Source organism: Bos mutus, chromosome 25, assembly GCF_027580195.1.
Source record: "Bos mutus isolate GX-2022 chromosome 25, NWIPB_WYAK_1.1, whole genome shotgun sequence".
Classification (NCBI taxonomy): domain Eukaryota; kingdom Metazoa; phylum Chordata; class Mammalia; order Artiodactyla; family Bovidae; genus Bos; species Bos mutus.
Window position 1 is genome coordinate 20,745,987 of NC_091641.1, and position 17,968 is coordinate 20,763,954.

Sequence of the window (17,968 nt, forward strand, 5' to 3'; positions counted from 1 at the left end):
GAGCACAAGCTCTAGGGCTCTCAGCCTTCACTAGTTGTGCTGCATGGGCTTGGTTGCCCCACAGCAGGTGAAATCTTCTCAGATCAGGGATCAGAGCCGTTTCCCCTGCATTGGCACATGGATTCTTAATGACTGGACTGCCAGGGAACAAAGTGAAAGTCACTCAGTTGTGTCCAACTCTCTGTAACCCTATGGACTATATACAGTCCATGGAATTCTCCAGGCCAGAATACTAGCGTGGGTAGCCTTTCCCTTCTCCAGGGGATCTTCCCAACCCAGGGATTGAACCCAGGTCTCCCACATTGCAGGCAGATTCTTTACCAGCTGAGTCACAAAGGAAGCCCAAGAATACTGGAGTGGGTAGCCTATCCCTTCTCTAGGTGTATCTTCCCAACGCAGGAAGCGAACCTGGATCTCTTGCATTGCAGGTGGATTCTTTACCAACTGAGCTATCAGGGAAGTCCTGCAATATACTTTTATGAAATTTGTAATATTTTCACATACCTACTAAAAGTAACACAAAGCCTATTTCAAATGCTAATTTAGAAATGCAGTTGTTCATTTGCATTCTCACATGCATCCGGGATACCAGTACCTGCATTTTCACAAGAGTCACTTAGTCAACAGCACAACTACTGAGGACATCATCTTCACCGTTCCCTAAGTGGTTTGAGAGACAGCAATTTTTTTTTCAAGATTATTTACTGGCTGTGATGGGTCTTTGTTGCTCTGCAGGCTTTCTGTAGTTGCAATGAGCCGGGGCTACTCTTCATTTCAGAGCGTGGGCTTCTCATCGTGGTGACTTGTCTTGTGGTGGAACACAGGATCTAGGGTGTGCGGGCTTCACTAGTTGCAGCTGCTAAGCTCAGTAACTGTGGCACTGGGGCTTAGTTGCTCCAGGGCATGTAGGATTTTCCCGGACCAAGGATCGAACCAATGTCCCTTGCATTGGATTCTTAACCACTAGACCAGCAGGGAAGCCCTAGAGATGACAATTTTTAAAGCCATAATCTGTTCTCAATATGCCAGCAAATTTGGAAAACTCAGCAGTGGCCACAGGACTGGAAAAGGTCAGTTTTCATTCCAATCCCAAAGAAAGGCAATGCCAAAGAATGCTCAAACTACCACACAATTGCACTCATCTCACATGCTAGTAAAGTGATGCTTAAAATTCTCCAAGCCAGGCTTCAGCAATACGTGAACCATGAACTTCCAGATGTTCAAGCTGGTTTTAGAAAAGGCAGAGGAACCAGAGATCAAATTGCCAACATCCGCTGGATCATGGAAAAAGCAAGAGAGTTCCAGAAAAACATCTATTTCTGCTTTATTGACTATGCCAAAGCCTTTGACTGTGTGGATCACAATAAACTGTGGAAAATTCTGAAAGAGATGGGAATACCAGACCACCTGATCTGCCTCTTGAGAAATTTGTATGCAGGTCAGGAAGCAACAGTTAGAACTGGACATGGAACAACAGACTGGTTCCAAATAGGAAAAGGAGTACATCAAGGCTGTATATTGTCACCCTGTTTATTTGACTTATATGCAGAGTACATCATGAGAAACGCTGGGCTGGATGAAGCACAAGCTGGAATTAATATTGCCATGATAAATATCAATAATCTCAGATATGCAGATGACACCACCCTTATGGCAGAAAGTGAAGAACTAAAGAGCCTCTTGATGAAAGTGGAAGTGGAGAGTGAAAAAGTTGGCTTAAAGCTCAGCATTCAGAAAATGAAGATCATGGCATCTGGTCCCATCACTTCATGGGAAATAGATGGGGAAACAGTGTCAGACTTTATTTTTCTGGGCTCCATAATCACTGCAGATGGTAATTGCTGCCATGAAATTAAAAGACGCTTATCCTTAGAAGGAAAGTTATGACCAACCTAGACAGCATATTAAAAAGCAGAGAAATTACTTTGTCAACAACGGTCCATCTAGTCAAGGCTATGGTTTTTCCAGTGGTCATGTATGGATGTGAGAGTTGGACTATAAAGAAAGCTGAGCACCGAAGAATTGATGCTTTTGAACTGTGGTATTGGAGAAGACTCTTGATGGTCCCTTGGACTGCAAGGAGATCCAGCCAGTCCATCCTACAGGAGATCAGTCCTGGGTGTTCATTGGAAGGACTGATGCTAAAGCTGAAACTCCAATACTTTGGCCACCTGATGTGAAGAGCTGACTCATTTGAAAAGACCCTGATTCTGGGAAAGATTGAGGGCAGGAGGAGAAGGGGACGACAGAGGATGAGATGGTTGGATGGCATCACTGACTCGATGGACATGGGTTTGGGTGGGCTCTGGGAGTTGGTGATGGACAGGGAGGCCTGGTGTGCTGAGGTTTATGGGGTCACAGAGTCGGACACGACTGAGCGACTGAACTGAACTGAACTGAATCTGGTAGTATCACTGGAAACTTCATCCCAGTCTACAAGTATTTATTTTCCTAACTTGAGTATATTGAGAATATATATGCATGATCTCTCATTTTTTGGGCTACACCACATGCAGCATGCAGGATCTTAGTTCCCTTAACATAGATGGAACCTGCATCCCCTGCAGTGGAAGCATGGAGTCTTAACCACTGGACTACCAGGGCAGTCCCATGCACCATACTTCTCTTTTAAAGATGCCTTTTTAGGATATATCTATGGTGGGTTTTGCTAATTTCATTACTACCCTTTAGTCAGTTCAGTTCAGTCGCTCAGTCGTGTCCGACTCTGCGACCCCCATGAACCCTTTAATACCTTTGCATAAAAGATTTCACTTTTTCTGCTATACTAATTCTGTCCTCACGGTCTCTAACCTCAAATGAGTTAATAACTTTGCAGGCACATCATGGATAATAGAGGGATTTTCATAAAGATTTAATTTACTCAGGAACCCTGAGAAACATGACACCCTAAGTTTAAGAGGAGGGAAAGAGTGCTTTTAGATCATCTGGCAACAGGCATTTGGATCTAGGACTACAAAGCCCAAAGAAGAGGCCAGGATGGATGGAGGTGGCAATTAAAGCCTCTAGAGTGAATCAATTCTGAAAACGTATATATTTAAAGGCAAGAATGGGTCAAGGACAAACCCCCCACAGGGATCAATATTTAAATAATGAGCAGAGGAATTAGGGCCATGAAGATGGCAGAAAAGGAATGGTCAGAGAGGTTGTATCTACTGGACTTCAATTAAGATGCAGTGGTGAGGTTTGTGAAGTTTCACTGGTGGGAGTAGGGGGTCAAGTATAATCTAGATTAGAGTGGATTAAAGGGTGAATAGGACAAATGAACTTACTTACAAAACAGAAATAGAGCCACAGATATAGAAAAACTTGTGGCTACCAAGGTGGAAAGGAGGTGGGGAGGGACAAATTGGGAATACTTACTGTATATAAAATAGATAACTAATGGGGACCTACTGTATAACACAGGGAACTCTACTTAGTACTCTGTAAAGTATCAAAAAGAATCTAAAAGAGTGTATATGTGTGTATAACTGATTCACTTTGCTTGACAACAGAAACTAATGCAACACTGTAAATCAACTGTACTCCAATGAAAATTAATTTTAAAAAAGAATGAATAGGAAGTGAGGAATTGAAGATTTAAAACAGTAGATTATTCCTTCAAGAATGTTGACTATGGTTGACTGTGTGGTCCACTGGCTTAAGACTCCAGGCTGCCAATGCAGGGGGCTCCTGTTCAGTCCCTGGTCAGGAAACTAGATCCCATATGCCACAACTAAAAGTTTGCATACTACACCTAAAGATTCCTCATAATGCAATGAAGATCCTGCATATGGCAACTAAGACCCAGATCAGCCAAATAAGTTTTTTTGAAGAGGTTGACTATGAATGGAAAGGGAAATGGTGATATTAGAGGTATAGTAAAGGTCACTGGAGGAGGCCTCTGGCCTTGTTTTCAGGCAGGGAGGAACTTTGGCTTTGTTTAGGGGCTCGAGAGAAAGAGCTAGAAGGGAAGGAAAGGTTGAAGATAGAGGGGAGAAGAGAGAATTGGTGGTGTAAGGTGCCAGGGGATCCAGGAGGGGATGTGACAGTACAGATGTGCTGGGCAGAGGGAGGGAGGGCTGACGGGTGGGCCGGGGGGTGATGTGTGCAGGAAGCTGACAGAGTTTATGTTCATACCCCTTTGATGGAAGTGCTCCTGAAGAGCACTGGTGCTCTCTTAAGTCTTCCCCAGCTGCTAAGGATTCGATCTCAGTAATGAACCTCTTACCTTATGGACTGTCTTGGCTGACATTTTTCTCTTTGCTGAAAGAAAAGTAGCTCTCCCAAAATATGTCATTTAAACAAGAGATGATTCTGCTATATTTAAAATGGATAACCAACAAGGACCTACTGAATAGCACATGGAACTCCGCTCAATGTTATGGGGCAGGCTGGATGGAGGGGAGTTTGGGGGAGCATGGATACATCTATGTATATGGCTGAGTCCCCTTGCTGTTCACCTGCAACCACCACAACACTGTTAATTGGCTATACCCCAGTAGAAAAGAAACAGGTAAAAAAATAAATGAGGTAATTTGTTGTGTTTGACCAAAAGAATCAAATGTAACACAGAAATACAGAGAGGTTATGGGAAGAGAGAGTCCTTTATGTGGATTTGGTAGGTATAGAGCTCTTCCCGACTGCTCCCTCTTCTGAGACCATCATAGGTCTGTCCCGTGGGTCTGCCACAGAGCACGGCCAGGAAGGCACAATCAGAGGCCGGGGTGTCACTGGTGACTTAACGCAGATCTTATTGGCCCTAGTCCTAGGACTCCAATCAGGTTCTAGGTGCCTATCAGTTTTCTGCAGAAATGAAAGACTGCTACTTGATGTGGAGCTTGGCCATTTATTCACTGACCATTCCAAAGAGGTGATACAATTGCTTAACAAGCAGTGAAGTGGTGGTGTTGAAAACAGGATGCAGGAGAAGCCTGGGGTGGACTGCTAGCACAGTCATAGGGACTGATTGGCATCACCAACAGCAGGGTGATTCCCAAGGGTTTCTTTTCCATCCTCCTGACTGATGAAAGTCTTGGCTCAAGTGTCACCTCCAAAGAGAGGCCTTCAAGGACCACCCTATCTAAAATAGCACACCTCTCATAGCCCTCACCACCGCCTTCTCTGCTTTATTGTTCTTCATTGTACTTATCACTACTTTCTGGAGGGGTTTTTTGGGGGAGGGTGTTATATTTTTTGTTGTTTATTGTATATCTGCCCAATCTATCTGAAAATAGATTGCCAGTCTGGTTTGCTCACTGATGTAGCCTCAACAACTAGCACATTAACAGATTATTGATATTTTCATGAATACATAAATAGAAATTACAAGGCAGTGCATTTTATTTTACTTGGATTTAATGAAAGTAATTGGAGCCATTGTTAAAGGGTTTCGATTTCCCTGCTGAAAAATATGAATGAATTAGCACTCTTCAGCTTACTCCCATGTTCCCATTTCTGTGAGCTATATAATTTACACAATGTCAAGTTTTTAAATATGTATATGATTTTTATTGTCCCACATTTATTAGTCTTAGTTATACATTTACCAGAGAAGGCAATGGCACCCCACTCTAGTACTCTTGCCTGGAAAATCCCATGGATGGAGGAGCCTGGTGGGCTGCAGTCCATGAGGTTGCTGAGTCAGATATGACTCAGCGACTTCACTTTCACTTTTCACTTTCACGCATTGGAGAAGGAAATGGCAACCCACTCCAGTGTTCTTGCCTGGAGAATCCCAGGGACGGGGAGCCTGGTGGGCTGCCATCTATGGGGTCGCACAGAGTCGGACACGACTGAAGTGACTTAGCAGTAGCAGTATAGCAGTATACATTTACATGACTCACGTTTTTCTTTTATGCTGAGTTTTGACCTATTCAATAAACTTAATATGGAAGAATTGGAACCATTTGGTGTCGTTTCAGGTGGCTCCATAAAGGTATAACAGTCCTTTATGTCTCCGCTCAGAAAGACTCCAGTGAGAGGCAAAGTGATAGATAAGTGATTTATTAGACTAGGACACTAGTGAGGCTTACAATCCAGCAGGTGAGAGATGCTGAACCCTGAGAACTTAGTGGGCTACAGTTTTATAGTCAAAGGGAAAAGTGGGGCTGGGTAAGAGACCACTCTCTTCCTCATTCTTGGGTAGACATAATGCTTCCATCATCAGCTCCTCCAGGTTGGGCAAGGGTTTTCTTGTCCCTACAGGGTCAAGCCAGGACTGTTAAGGCACTTTGGGAATATTTCAGATCTCAGTACAATGAGGGTCTTTACTTTGAAATGTTACCTTTCTGTAAATTATTGTTTTTCACCTGTGCAGAGAGCATGACCTAGGGGTCATTAACTTACTGAACTCAGTGGGCAGGATGTAGGTCTCACACACCCATCATTTTATTGTTTGGGGGTATGTCTCCTGCTTCTTCTGCATGGTTTTGTTGCTAGCAAGCCTGTTTGGTTTTGCAGTTAAGAAAGCCTGCTTTCTTGAGTGATCATTAACTTACAGGGGTTTACCATATTTTTCTACTTAGAATCCTCTAGTGGGATTAACTATTTAATCACCTACATTGTCCCTTTGCCCTTATCAAAATCACCGACATCAAAACTTTAACTTTCACGGAATAAGTAAAAATAAGTTCCTTTCTAGTGTCAGTGATTAGTGTTTGGGGAAAGACAATATTTACACCATTTTATCTCTTGCTCGCCCGCCCCGATGGCGCAGTGCAGCCAGGAGCCGCCAGGGGCCGCCACTGCCAGCCGCTCCCCACAGCAGCCGCTCTGTGCGTCGCTTGCGCAGAGCGCAAGGGGATACTGAACCCGAGGACGCGGCGCAGTGCATCCTGGGTCGGCATAGCCATGGCGGCTCGTGTCCTTTGCGCCTGTGTCCGCCGACTTCCCACGGCCTTCGCGCCGCTGCCCAGGCTCCCCACGCTAGCCGCGGCCCGGCCGCTCAGCACTACCCTCTTCGCCGCGGAGACCCGGACGAGGCCTGGGGCTCCGCTGCCGGCCTTGGTGCTCGCGCAGGTGACTGGTGGTGACTTTGTGGGGGGGCTTGGCTGGGGTCAGGCGTCGGGCCCACTCGGGGTGAGAGGGAGGGGCCAGGCAGCGGGGCCGCGGCTACTGTGGCTCCTGTTGGTGGGGATGACCAGGGGACACCTGCTCGCTCCCTCTCCCACTGCCTAACGGTGCTTGGTTGACCTCTGCCGGCACTCGGGTGACCTAGAGATTGTGAACAAGAGCACAGAGCTGGAGTCAGATACCCCTGGGTTCGAATGCAGGTTGCCTCTGACCAAAACTTTGGACAAACCAGGTACCGTCGCCCAGCCTCAGTCTGAATTGTAAAACTCTATCTTATGGAGTTCCAACGAGGTTTAGAGGAGATCATACTGGTAGAATGCCGAGCGCGGTGCTTGTTAAGCTCTCAAAATACTGGTCGCCGTTAGTCGTAGTGATAATGGTAAATACCGTGATAGCTTTCTAGGGAAGAACTAATGACTGGATGCAAAGAGGAATACACGCCGCCCTACAGCCTTCTCCGCAGCAGTTCTCTCCCCAGGTTTCTCCCTGTGGCACCTTTTGCCTGTTTTGGGGTCTCCTGCAAATAAGGATAGGAAGCAAGTTTTTAAGTTTTTTTTTAACCTGATGAAACCTTTTAGAGGCTGAATTTCTCCTTATGTTAATGATTCTCAGCCTTAGTTGCACATTCAAATCACCTGGGTCACTTAAAAATAAGTATGTTTCTCGTGGGCCCCCCACCGATCTGATTTACCTCCTCTGTGATGAGGCACTAACATGTGTGCTCTGTAAGTTCCCCAGGTGACTCTGAAGTGCATCAAGGTTAAGAACTATTGTCTTAAGGGTGGATAGATTCCCAAAGTAGAGAATGCCCTTTTCAAACTCTAGGACTTCATGTAATTGTGGTTTCAGCCTCCACTAAGGTATTAGAATAAAACCTAAGAATGCCCAGGCCAAATCAGTTAGAATCTCTAGTAGTCCAGCGTGGCCATCTATTTTTAAAAGTTGTCAGTGATTCTTATGTGCAGCCACTGTCAAGATTTACTGACAGTGTAGTAGATTCATCCAAGGGGCATTGTCCTGTCAGTGAATCAAAAAGTTAAAAGTGTCACCTTGAAGTTAAAAGAGCAGTGTATATAGTTACTATTTTGTTCCTGAGACCAACTTCAGTGTCAGGCTAAAAAGCAAAGTGATAATTGCTTATTCTTGGAGCATTGCTCTTCAAACTTGATTGTGCGTTCTGATCACTTGTGTTAAAATATAGATTCGGGAAAGGGGCCTGAGAGTCTTCATTTCCAGTGGCCTTCCAGAAGATCCTGCTGCTGCTGCTTCTTGGACCATGCCTTGAATTGCAAGGTGCTCAGAGAGGTTCCCGGAGAAGGCAATGGCACCCCACTCCAGTACTCTTGTCTGGAAAATCCATGGACGGAAGAGCCTGGGTAGGCTGCAGTCCATGGGGTCGCTAAGAGTCGGACACGACTGAGTGACTTCACTTTCACTTTTTACTTTCATGCATCGGAGAAGGAAATGGCAACCCACTCCAGTGTTCTTGCTTGGAGAATCCCAGGGACGGGGAAGCCTGGTGGGCTGCCATCTATGGGGTCCCACAGAGTCGGACACGACTGAAGCGACTTAGCAGCAGCAGAGAGGTTCCACTGCCTCTGCTGGGTTTACATACACAGGAGAGCAGCCATTTTCTTTATGCTTACAGAGTGGTTTTGACTAAGTGCTCCCATTTAGCTACCTTATATCCTTTTTGGATTAAACTGGAGACTAAATACTTGTTCCTTCAAAGATACTGAGGGACTGTGTGCCAGGCCTTATGCTAGCAGTTGAGAGATACAGCTGCTGCTGCTAAGTTGCTTCAGTCGTGTCCAACTCTGTGCGACCCCATAGATGGCAGCCCACCAGGCTCCCCCGTCCCTGGGATTCTCCAGGCAAGAACACTGGAGTGGGTTGCCATTTCCTTCTCCAATGCATAAAAGTGAAAAGTGAAAGTGAAGTTGCTCAGGCGTGTCCGACTCTCTGCGACCCCATGGACTGCAGCCTACCAGGCTCCCCCGTCCCTGAGATTTTCCAGGCAAGAGTACTGGAGTGGGGTGCCATTGCCTGAGAGATACAGAGATGCATACAAAAGAAAGACATCAGTCCGTGTCTTCATTGGACACGTGGCAGCTGTGTTAACCTTGCCAGCTTAGTCCCTGTGGTGCTGTTTTCCCTAGGTGGTTTCTGACATTATTTTCCCTTGGTTCATCTCTTGTTCCACCTTGTTGGGAACTTCCTCTACCAAATCATTAAATGTTGGTAAGGTCAAGAGATCACTTACCACACATTCTCCCTCGCCAATCTCTTCACTCTCTCGGTTTCTGTTACGCTTGTATGCCAGTCACCCCAAGCATCCCCCTCCAGCCTTTGTTCATTTATCTGAACCTTTGCTCATTCTGCCTATTCTGTTTTGTTGGGTTTTCCCTCCTCGAATCCATCCACTATGCACACCCTGGAACAACTAGTTATTCATTTATATTCTAATTTTTTTCCCCTGAAGAAGGGAGCCAAAGCAGCTTTCCTGGGTATAAAAATACAACAATATAAAATAGAAGCTACCAAAAAAAAAAAAGATGTAGTGGCCTAAAATGGGACCTTAAAGTCTTGTACTTGACCCAGAGCCCTGACTAGACAGGCAGCCAGAGTACAAAGAATTTCCAAAGAGTTCTTGTGCAGGGAAAGCTCAGCTGTTCCTGGTACTGGAACCAGACTGACACGTGGTGGTGATGGACTTGGGGCTGCAGTGTGACCACGTCGTTCATTCCCAAGTCTCATATCTCTACCCTCATTGGCTCAAGGATTGAATGACAACTTCTGTTGCTGAAGCAACCTACAAATACCTGTCATGGCCCTTGCCACATTTTTATTATAATTGAAATGATCTGTTTGGATTAGTCTTTTCTATTAGACCATAGGCTTCTCCAAGGGTAGATGTCTTACTTATCTTTGTGGATCCAGCCTGCTGCACCGTGCTTGGCACATAAGGTAATGCTCAAAGGCTGAGCCAGGCAGGTAATAGGTAAAGGCAAGGCATTGCCATTTGAGGACAGGTGTGTGTACAGTGCAGAAGAGTGGATTGATGAAAACCCCAGTGAGCATGGCCCCGAAGGCAGCAGTTCTCATGCAGTGGGGCACATGTAATGGCACATGCAGAGGCCGGGATGAGCCCAGCACTTCCTTACTGTTGACCTTCAGGTGCCTGTGAAAGGGAGAGACCTAAGTTGAGGTGGGAAGACAGGTATATTGAAGGGTGCTGTATGGGTGCTCATTCACCCACTGAGGAATGTGGATGTTCTCTGTCTGGGTCACAGGGAGTAAAGATTAGTGCAGTTTGTTGAAGGAACATTTGAGACCTTTCCTCCCACTTAACTGGGTGACCCAGTAAACATGATGGTGAGAGCATGGGAAGAGTGGAGGCTGGCTCTGAGGTTTCTGGCTAGAGCCCCAGGGGCGGAGAAGGAACAGAGGTCTGCAATCAGGTGTTTTGGAGGCAGGTAAGGAATTTATAACCAAACTGAGGGTGGGGTGTCTGCTACCTGGGTAGAGCCATCCAGGGGGTAATTTGCAGAGATGGTCTTTAAAGCCACCTGGGTTCCTCTGAGTTCCCCTCAGAGATGGACCCAGTTCAGGGTAAGACGGATATTAATAGAAACTACTCAGGTTTATTCCTGCTGGTTCACAGGGTGGGGTCCTCATTCTTTTCCTGCAGACAGTGGCTTCTCTGTTGTCTGAGGAAGGTGATTTTGCTGCATATAATTGTTAAGTGGAGACCTTGGGGAAGAGTAATTAACACCAGAAACAATGTTGGCCATTGGGGACACTTTTCAGAAGTGCTTGTCCACTCTGTATCTGTTTTTAATGGCTGAGATCCAGCAGAAAGGAGGCAGTAAGACCCTTCAGAAGGCCATTCTGGGAGACCTGGGACAAGATACCTAACCGTTTTGTCTCAATTTTCTCACCTGTAAAACAGAGTTATTATTAGCTCTAAAGGAGATGACATATGTAAAGTGCTATTGGCAGTACTGTAACCTGATAGGAAATCAGTAAAGAGACTAGAAAGCAGGGCAAGAAAGGGAAGGAGTCAGTCAAGTACTTTGGGCTGCACTATTGCCTCCCTCTCAAACTGGCAGGTCACTGCCATCCTGAGCCTACTAGACAGCCCTAAATAACACTTAACTCTGTATGTGCCAGGCAGTGTTCTAAGCCCTCTACGTTTCATTATCTCCTTGATGCCTCAACAGTCCTGTGAACTTGGGTACTATTGTTTCAGTTCACTTCAGTTGCTCAGTCGTGTCGGACTCTCTGCGACCCCATAAACCGCAACACGCCAGGCCTCCGTGTCCATCACCAACTCCCGGAGTCTACCCAAACTCATGTCCATTGAGTCGGTGATGCCATCCAACAATTAGAACTGGACATGGAACAGCAGACAGGTTCCAAATAGGAAAGGAGTACGTCAAGGCTGTATATTGTCACCCTGCTTATTTAACTTATATGCAGAGTACATCATGAGAAACGCTGGGCTGGAAGAAGCACAAGCTGGAATCAAGATTGCCGGGAGAAATATCAATAACCTCAGATATGCAGATGACACCACCCTTATGGCAGAAAGTGAAGAGGAACTCAAAAGCTTCTTGATGAAAGTGAAAGTGGAGAGTGAAAAAGTTGGCTTAAAGCTCAACATTCAGAAAACAAAGATCATGGCATCTGGTCCCATCACTTCATGGGAAGTAGGTGGGGAAACAGTGGAAGCAGTGTCAGACTATTTTTTGGGGCTCCAAAATCACTGCAGATGGTGACTGCAGCCATGAAATTAAAAGATGCTTATTCCTCGGAAGGAAAGTTATGACCAACCTAGATAGCATATTCAAAAGCAGAGACATTACTTTGCCAACAAAGGTCTGTCTAGTCAAGGCTATGGTTTTTCCTGTGGTCATGTATGGATCTGAGAGTTGGACTGTGAAGAAAGCTGAGCGCCGAAGAATTGATGCTTCTGAACTGTGGTGTTGGGGAAGACTCTTGAGAGTCCCTTGGACTGCAAGGAGATCCAACCAGTCCATCCTAAAGGAGATCAGCTCTGGGATTTCTTTGGAAGGATTGATGCTAAAGCTGAAACTCCAATACTTTGGCCACCTCATCTGAAGAGTTGACTCCTGGAGAAGACTGATGCTGGGAGGGATTGGGGGCAGGAGGAGAAGGGGACGACAGAGGATGAGATGGCTAGATGGCATCACCGACTTGATGGACATGAGTTTGAGTGAACTCCGGGAGTTGGTGATGGACAGGGAGGCCTGGCATGCTGAGATTCATGGGGTCGCAAAGAGTCAGACATGACTGAGCGACTGAAGTGAACTGAACTGAATTACAGGGAACCCACCTGGCCCCTGCAGGCAGTTGCCAGTGCTGCTAGGGTTGATGCTGACACCTAGTGGACCACTTGGGTAGTTGCATGTGAATGTTCCCTCACCAGCCTCTTCCCTTGGGCGCCGTGCTTGTCAGCGTCCCATCTCTCACCCTTCCCCAGCGGTAAGTCCCCTCATACCACATCTTGCTGTGCTGCACACAGACGAGGCCTCTGTTAGATCCTCCCACCTCAGATTTCTTTTCTGTCATTACCAGTATTAACTCATGTCTTCTCCCTCTTTCTCTTTAGTCCTTTTTGCTTCTTCCCTTTTGTTTGTGACTTTTCTTGGTCATTGTTGATAAGTTGGCCTGTGGCATCCCCAGATCAGAGGTCTCCTTAATCTAATATGCTGTAATCAGAAAGGAAAGGGGACCATAAATGGATACAAAAAGAACAAGAGCTCTGATCTCTTTAGCTTGCTGATTAAACCTGATTTCAATACTTGATTTTACTTTTTTTGCAAGATAAATGTTTCTTAAACAGATGTGTACTGATTTGGTTAATTGGCAGTTTGTTTTTAATCATTTATTTTTATGGTTGTGCTGGGTCTTCATTGCTGCGAGGGCTTTTCTTTAGTTGCAAAGAGCAGGGACTGCTCTTTAGTTGCAGTGCGTGGGCTTGTCATTGCAGTGATTTCTCTCGCTGCTCTAGGGCACTCGGGCGTCAGTAATTCTGGCACATGGGCTCAGTAAGTGTGGCTCCCCGGCTCTAGAGCATAGGCTCAATAGTTGAGGCACACAGGCTTAGTTGCTCGGCGCATGTGGGATCCTCCCACATTGGGACTCAAACTGATGTCTCCTGCACTGGCAGGCGGATTCTTTACCACTGAGCCACCAGGGAAGCTCCAGCAGTTTTTTAAAATACATTAATTTTGTTTTGGTTGCACTGGGTCTGTACTGCTCTGCACAGGCTTCTGGTTGTGGCAGGCAGGGGCTGTTCTCTAATTGAAATGCATTCTCACTGAAGTGGCTTCTTATTGCAGAGCACAAGCTCTAGGGCAAGGGCTCAGTAATTGTGGCACACAGGCTTAGTTGCCCTCAGGCATGTGGGATCTTCCTGGACCAGGAATCGAATCTGTGTCCCCTGCACTGGCAGGTGGATTCTTAACCACTGGGCCACCAGGAAGTCCTGGCCGTGTTGTTTGGTTTTGGGTTTTGTTTGTTTTAACAATTTTTCATAGACCTTTGTGACTGGAGGACCTTAATCCCAAAAAGGAAACCCACTTCCCATGGGTTTCTATCCCCTAAGAACTCCAAACTGCAGACTAAAATCAACTTCAGAAGGTGAACACACTAGTTGAGGTTAAAGACTTCTGTGGTACAAACTGCCAGACAGCTGTCTCATTTTCCCCTCTTGTGCCCCATGCCTTCTGTGGCCTTAAGTCTGCTGATCTGTGACTTGGACTCCCTTTCACATTCTGTGAAGGGATCCAGTCAAGACCCTCATTCCTAGTTGAATTCCAAGTGGGCTAAGATCAGAAATTTGAGATATTACACAATGATGGCAAAGATCAGAATGTCTCATTATTTAGTGGGTGGCAACAAGGCAAGCCCACTTGGAAGGGAAACAGATTGGAAACGAATGCCTGCGAACTCATCATCCTCTTGTTTGGGTTCACAGCTGGCTTCATTTGTCTTGGCTAAAGTCTATAATTACCACCAGGGCCAAATTAGACCCTTCTGGTGTGTGATTCTCAGTGTCAGTTCACCCTGACAGCTCTTTGGAGGAGTTATTTTGCCTTGGGTATTAAAAGGGTAGTGGTCTGCTTGAGATGCGAGAAGCCTTAAGGTCCTCTGTAGACTCCAGATGATTTTAGTGGCAGTTTCGCTGAGTGGGACAAATGTCCCAAAGCCTGGAGGCCGACCAGAGGAGAGAAGAGTGCCTGTCCTGACTCAGAGAAAGGAGATCTTTTTTTCGGCCACACCTTGTGGCACGTGGTATCCTAGTTCCCTGACCCGGGATGGAACTCGAGCACCTTGCATTGGAAACGTGGAGTTCGAACCAGTGAACTGCCAGGGAAGCCCCAAGAAATCCATTTTTATGCTGTTGAACTGCTATGGCTTCTGACTCTACCCTGCATTAGGCCTCTGTGTCCTGGCGGCCACAGTGAGCCTCCCTGGAGGTGGATTTGCGGCCCTGTGAAAGCTCTGTGAAAGACATCTGTAGCCAGTGCCTTCTCTGAGGCATTTTGGGCTCCACAGCAGCGCTTCCCTTATCCCTTGCTCTAGGTTCCAGGCAGAGTTACACAGCTGTGCCGCCAGTATAGCGATGCACCACCTTTGACATTGGAGGGAATCAAGGACCGTGTTCTTTACGTCTTGAAACTCTATGACAAGATTGACCCAGAAAAGGTAATTGATGTGGTTTAAATGGTTTTTCTTTAAATGTGTATTTAATCACATGGTAAAATATCCCAAGTGTCTAAAGCAAAAATCGCTCCCAGGAACCCTATTCTCCTTCTGGGAGGTGCCAGCTGACCTGGCTTCTTGAGTGTGTTTCTGGAGACTTCTCAGTGCACGTGGAAGGGCATATATACACAGGTACCTGTATTTATATTACACGTACTGTGTGATCTGTTACTGCCCACGGTCTAAAAAAACACAACTGATCATATACTGTGAAAACTGTCTGAAGGATTCTTCTAGTGGTAGTGAGGTCTGAAGTAAAGACACGGTGATAACAGACACTGCGTGCCGTTCCTGAGGGAGCAGGACGTCACTTCTAAGGTGTGGTGTCTTGGCAGTAAGGCAGCAAGGAAAAACAGACTCTCAGATGTCATTCAGAACAGTGATCAAAGATCATTGTAAAATGTACAAAGTCAGTTCATCATTAGCTTTATATATATTGCTATTTCAAAATTAAGGTTGAATGAGTTAACATATAAAGCACACCAAGTGTGTGTTGCCACAGGTTAAAAGTATAATATTATTGTTATGGCTCTTGATATTTAAAATATGACCTCTTTATATTAAAAAAAAAAAAACTTCTTTGTAATGATTGACATTTCACCATTCAGTTATTTTAAGAAGCAAGTGTTCTCACAGACTGAATTTTGCATTTGGTGTTCTTTTCTTGCAGCTTTCAGTAAATTCCCATTTTATGAAAGACCTGGGCTTAGACAGTTTGGACCAAGTGGAGATTATCATGGCCATGGAGGACGAATTTGGTAATGCACAGGCTGGGTCTTGGTTCTTGATTTAGGTGGATTAAATGCAGAGAAATGCTGGGAGTCTGATGGGGATTTGCAATTGTAGTGCGCTACCCCCCACCTCTACCTACTTACTATCGGATGAAGTAAACGTCAGGGACAGTGTACTTAATATTTGGGAAGCAGGTCTGCAGAGCGCCCAGTGCAGTACCAAGGGCTCAGTGACGAGAAGAGGCCTGGGGGAGCATGGCCCTGAGATTCTTGGGGTGGGGCTCTTAGATGAAGGGCATAGCCTTCACCTGATGGCTGAGAACACCTTGGAGCACCCTCCCCACCAGTGAGCTAGACCTAAATGTCCATGTCTAGAAAAGTGCTAGGTGTGCCTAGGTTAGGATGTGTGCCTGTACACACACCCATACCACGTCTTGGTTTCCTGCAGCGCTTTCCATGCACGTTCCCAAGTTATCCTTGTCTGGGATGGTTAGTTATACAAATGAGACTGTTACACGGTTCCACAGCTTCATTTAGGGGGTGAACTGCCTGAATGGAAGCCAAGGGACTTGTATGCCATCCCACAGAGCAGAACTTAATTACAGTTCCTCAGAGATCATCCTAACTAGAGGGGTGGTACCGGTTAGGGCTGCGGGGTTTCTTTTTGGGGTAATGAAAATATTCTAGAATTAGATAATGGTGATGGTGCACAACCTTGTGAATATACTAAAAACCATTAAGTGTTGCACTTGAAATGGGAGAATTTTTCTAGTATGCAAATTATGTCTAAAAAATATATCATCTGGTACATAACAGGCTCACAAATGGGATTCAAGATTGCTGGAAATTTTTGATGTTCTTATGCATGTTGTTGAAGGGATAGATGCTTTCAGTTCTAAAGGATTTGCTTTTTCTACACTCATGCATTGTCGTAAATTTCACTTTCAGGGTTTGAAATTCCTGATATAGATGCGGAGAAGTTAATGTGTCCACAAGAAATTGTAGATTACATTGCAGATAAGAAGGATGTATATGAATAAAATATCAGGTAAATAATTTGGCTTATTGTTCTCCCATAGAATTAATCTCTCCATGGTTCTTCGATAAAAGCTTAGGAAGAAATGGAAAAATGGAAGTGCTTGACGAGATTTTCAGTAGTTACAAAATGCAGGTACCTCTGGTTATCTGCCGCTCCGAGGAGAGACCAAGCCTGGTGATCATCTTTCTCCTCCAGAGGGATGGACAGCAGTTCATTCCTAGACAGGACTCTGACTGTCAGCCCTCCTCATAAAAGCAGACTTGTACGAAAAAACTGAGCAAGGTCACCCCGAAGCGGAGACCTTTGCCTCCCTCAGTTACCCCGCCCCCACCAAGGCCTGTCCAGCCTGCTGTCCAGGAAGCTGAGATGGCCTGGCTCCTCAGTAGGCAGGAGAGGCCTTCCGGGTAGGAGCATGAAGTCCGGCGACAGACGCCTGGGCTGACCCAGCACTGCTGCGCCCTGTGAGCCTGGGATCTTGGGCAGATGGCGTATGCTCCGTAGCCTCAGTTTCCTCATATGTAAAATGGGGGTGTGACCTGGGGCTTTCGTGAAGGTAGAATGGCGTAGTGCGTGAGTCATCTAATACAGTGCCAGAAGGAAAGAAGCCTCTTAATATTAGCTGCTGTTCTTTAGGCTGTAGGAGAAGTGATCAGACTTTAAAAATAAAACATTGTATTTGTGTCTAAAACTTTACCCTGGATTTAGCACCTCAGAGATTATCACTTAAAGTTAGTAACACCAGAGAGAAGCACTGAGTTTGCTTTGTCTTTTGCCAGACCCCTTTTCCTCAGAGAGAAGGCTCAGAAGATGCTGGCGAGTGTCTGGCGGTGAGAACACATTTCTGCATCATTGCTGACTTTGCGAGTAATTCTGTTTAGACTTGTATTTAAATTGTCTTAAGTGTTTTTGCCCTTTGAAAATAAATCTGTAAAACCAAGATTTTTCTCAGTCTTCAGTTTTTATGTCTAAAGTTTTTATGTCTAGAGTGCTTTTTTTAAATAGATTGACATTGTTTAGCATTTTTAGTCTGTCATTGGTATTCATGGATACCAGAAATATAACTTTTTCAGCAGAGTGCTTGAATTAAGTTTCTCTCTGACCACCTTCAGTATGAGGAATGAATTAGTGATAAAAGGATGTTTTGCCTCAAAATACTTGGTGCCCCCGTTAGTTTACTGATTATTCCTCATATCAGCTGACACCAGTGTATGGGACTAATTTTTCATCCCTGTCCTAAGGATCCATTTCTGAATTAATGGCATTTAGTAATTTTGGTAATTTAGGAATTTGGGGAAGATAAAAGGTTCTCTTTCCTCCTGGGTTACTTTGA

The 17,968-nt window shown here is 45.4% G+C and overlaps 1 protein-coding gene across 1 annotated transcript; it reads left to right on the forward strand.

Annotated features, from left to right (window-relative positions):
* The first annotated feature begins 6,815 nt into the window (after positions 1-6,815).
* NDUFAB1 (NADH:ubiquinone oxidoreductase subunit AB1) lies at positions 6,816-17,575 on the forward strand. Its single transcript, XM_005911972.3, has 5 exons — positions 6,816-7,020; positions 14,689-14,811; positions 15,539-15,626; positions 16,548-16,647; positions 17,415-17,575. Exons 1-4 carry the CDS (start codon positions 6,853-6,855, stop codon positions 16,637-16,639), a joined length of 471 nt encoding a protein of 156 aa, XP_005912034.2. The 5' UTR covers positions 6,816-6,852; the 3' UTR covers positions 16,640-16,647; positions 17,415-17,575.
* Positions 17,576-17,968: the final 393 nt, after the last annotated feature.

Bases quoted from the DNA above. Each gene is read 5' to 3' on its own strand.
- NDUFAB1 (XM_005911972.3), top strand. From the start codon at position 6,853: ATGGCGGCTCGTGTCCTTTGCGCCTGTGTCCGCCGACTTCCCACGGCC. The intron at 7,021-14,688 runs GTGACTGGTGGT...CCCTTGCTCTAG, and splicing joins CGGCCTTGGTGCTCGCGCAG to GTTCCAGGCAGAGTTACACA. The intron at 15,627-16,547 runs GTAATGCACAGG...TTTCACTTTCAG, and splicing joins GGCCATGGAGGACGAATTTG to GGTTTGAAATTCCTGATATA.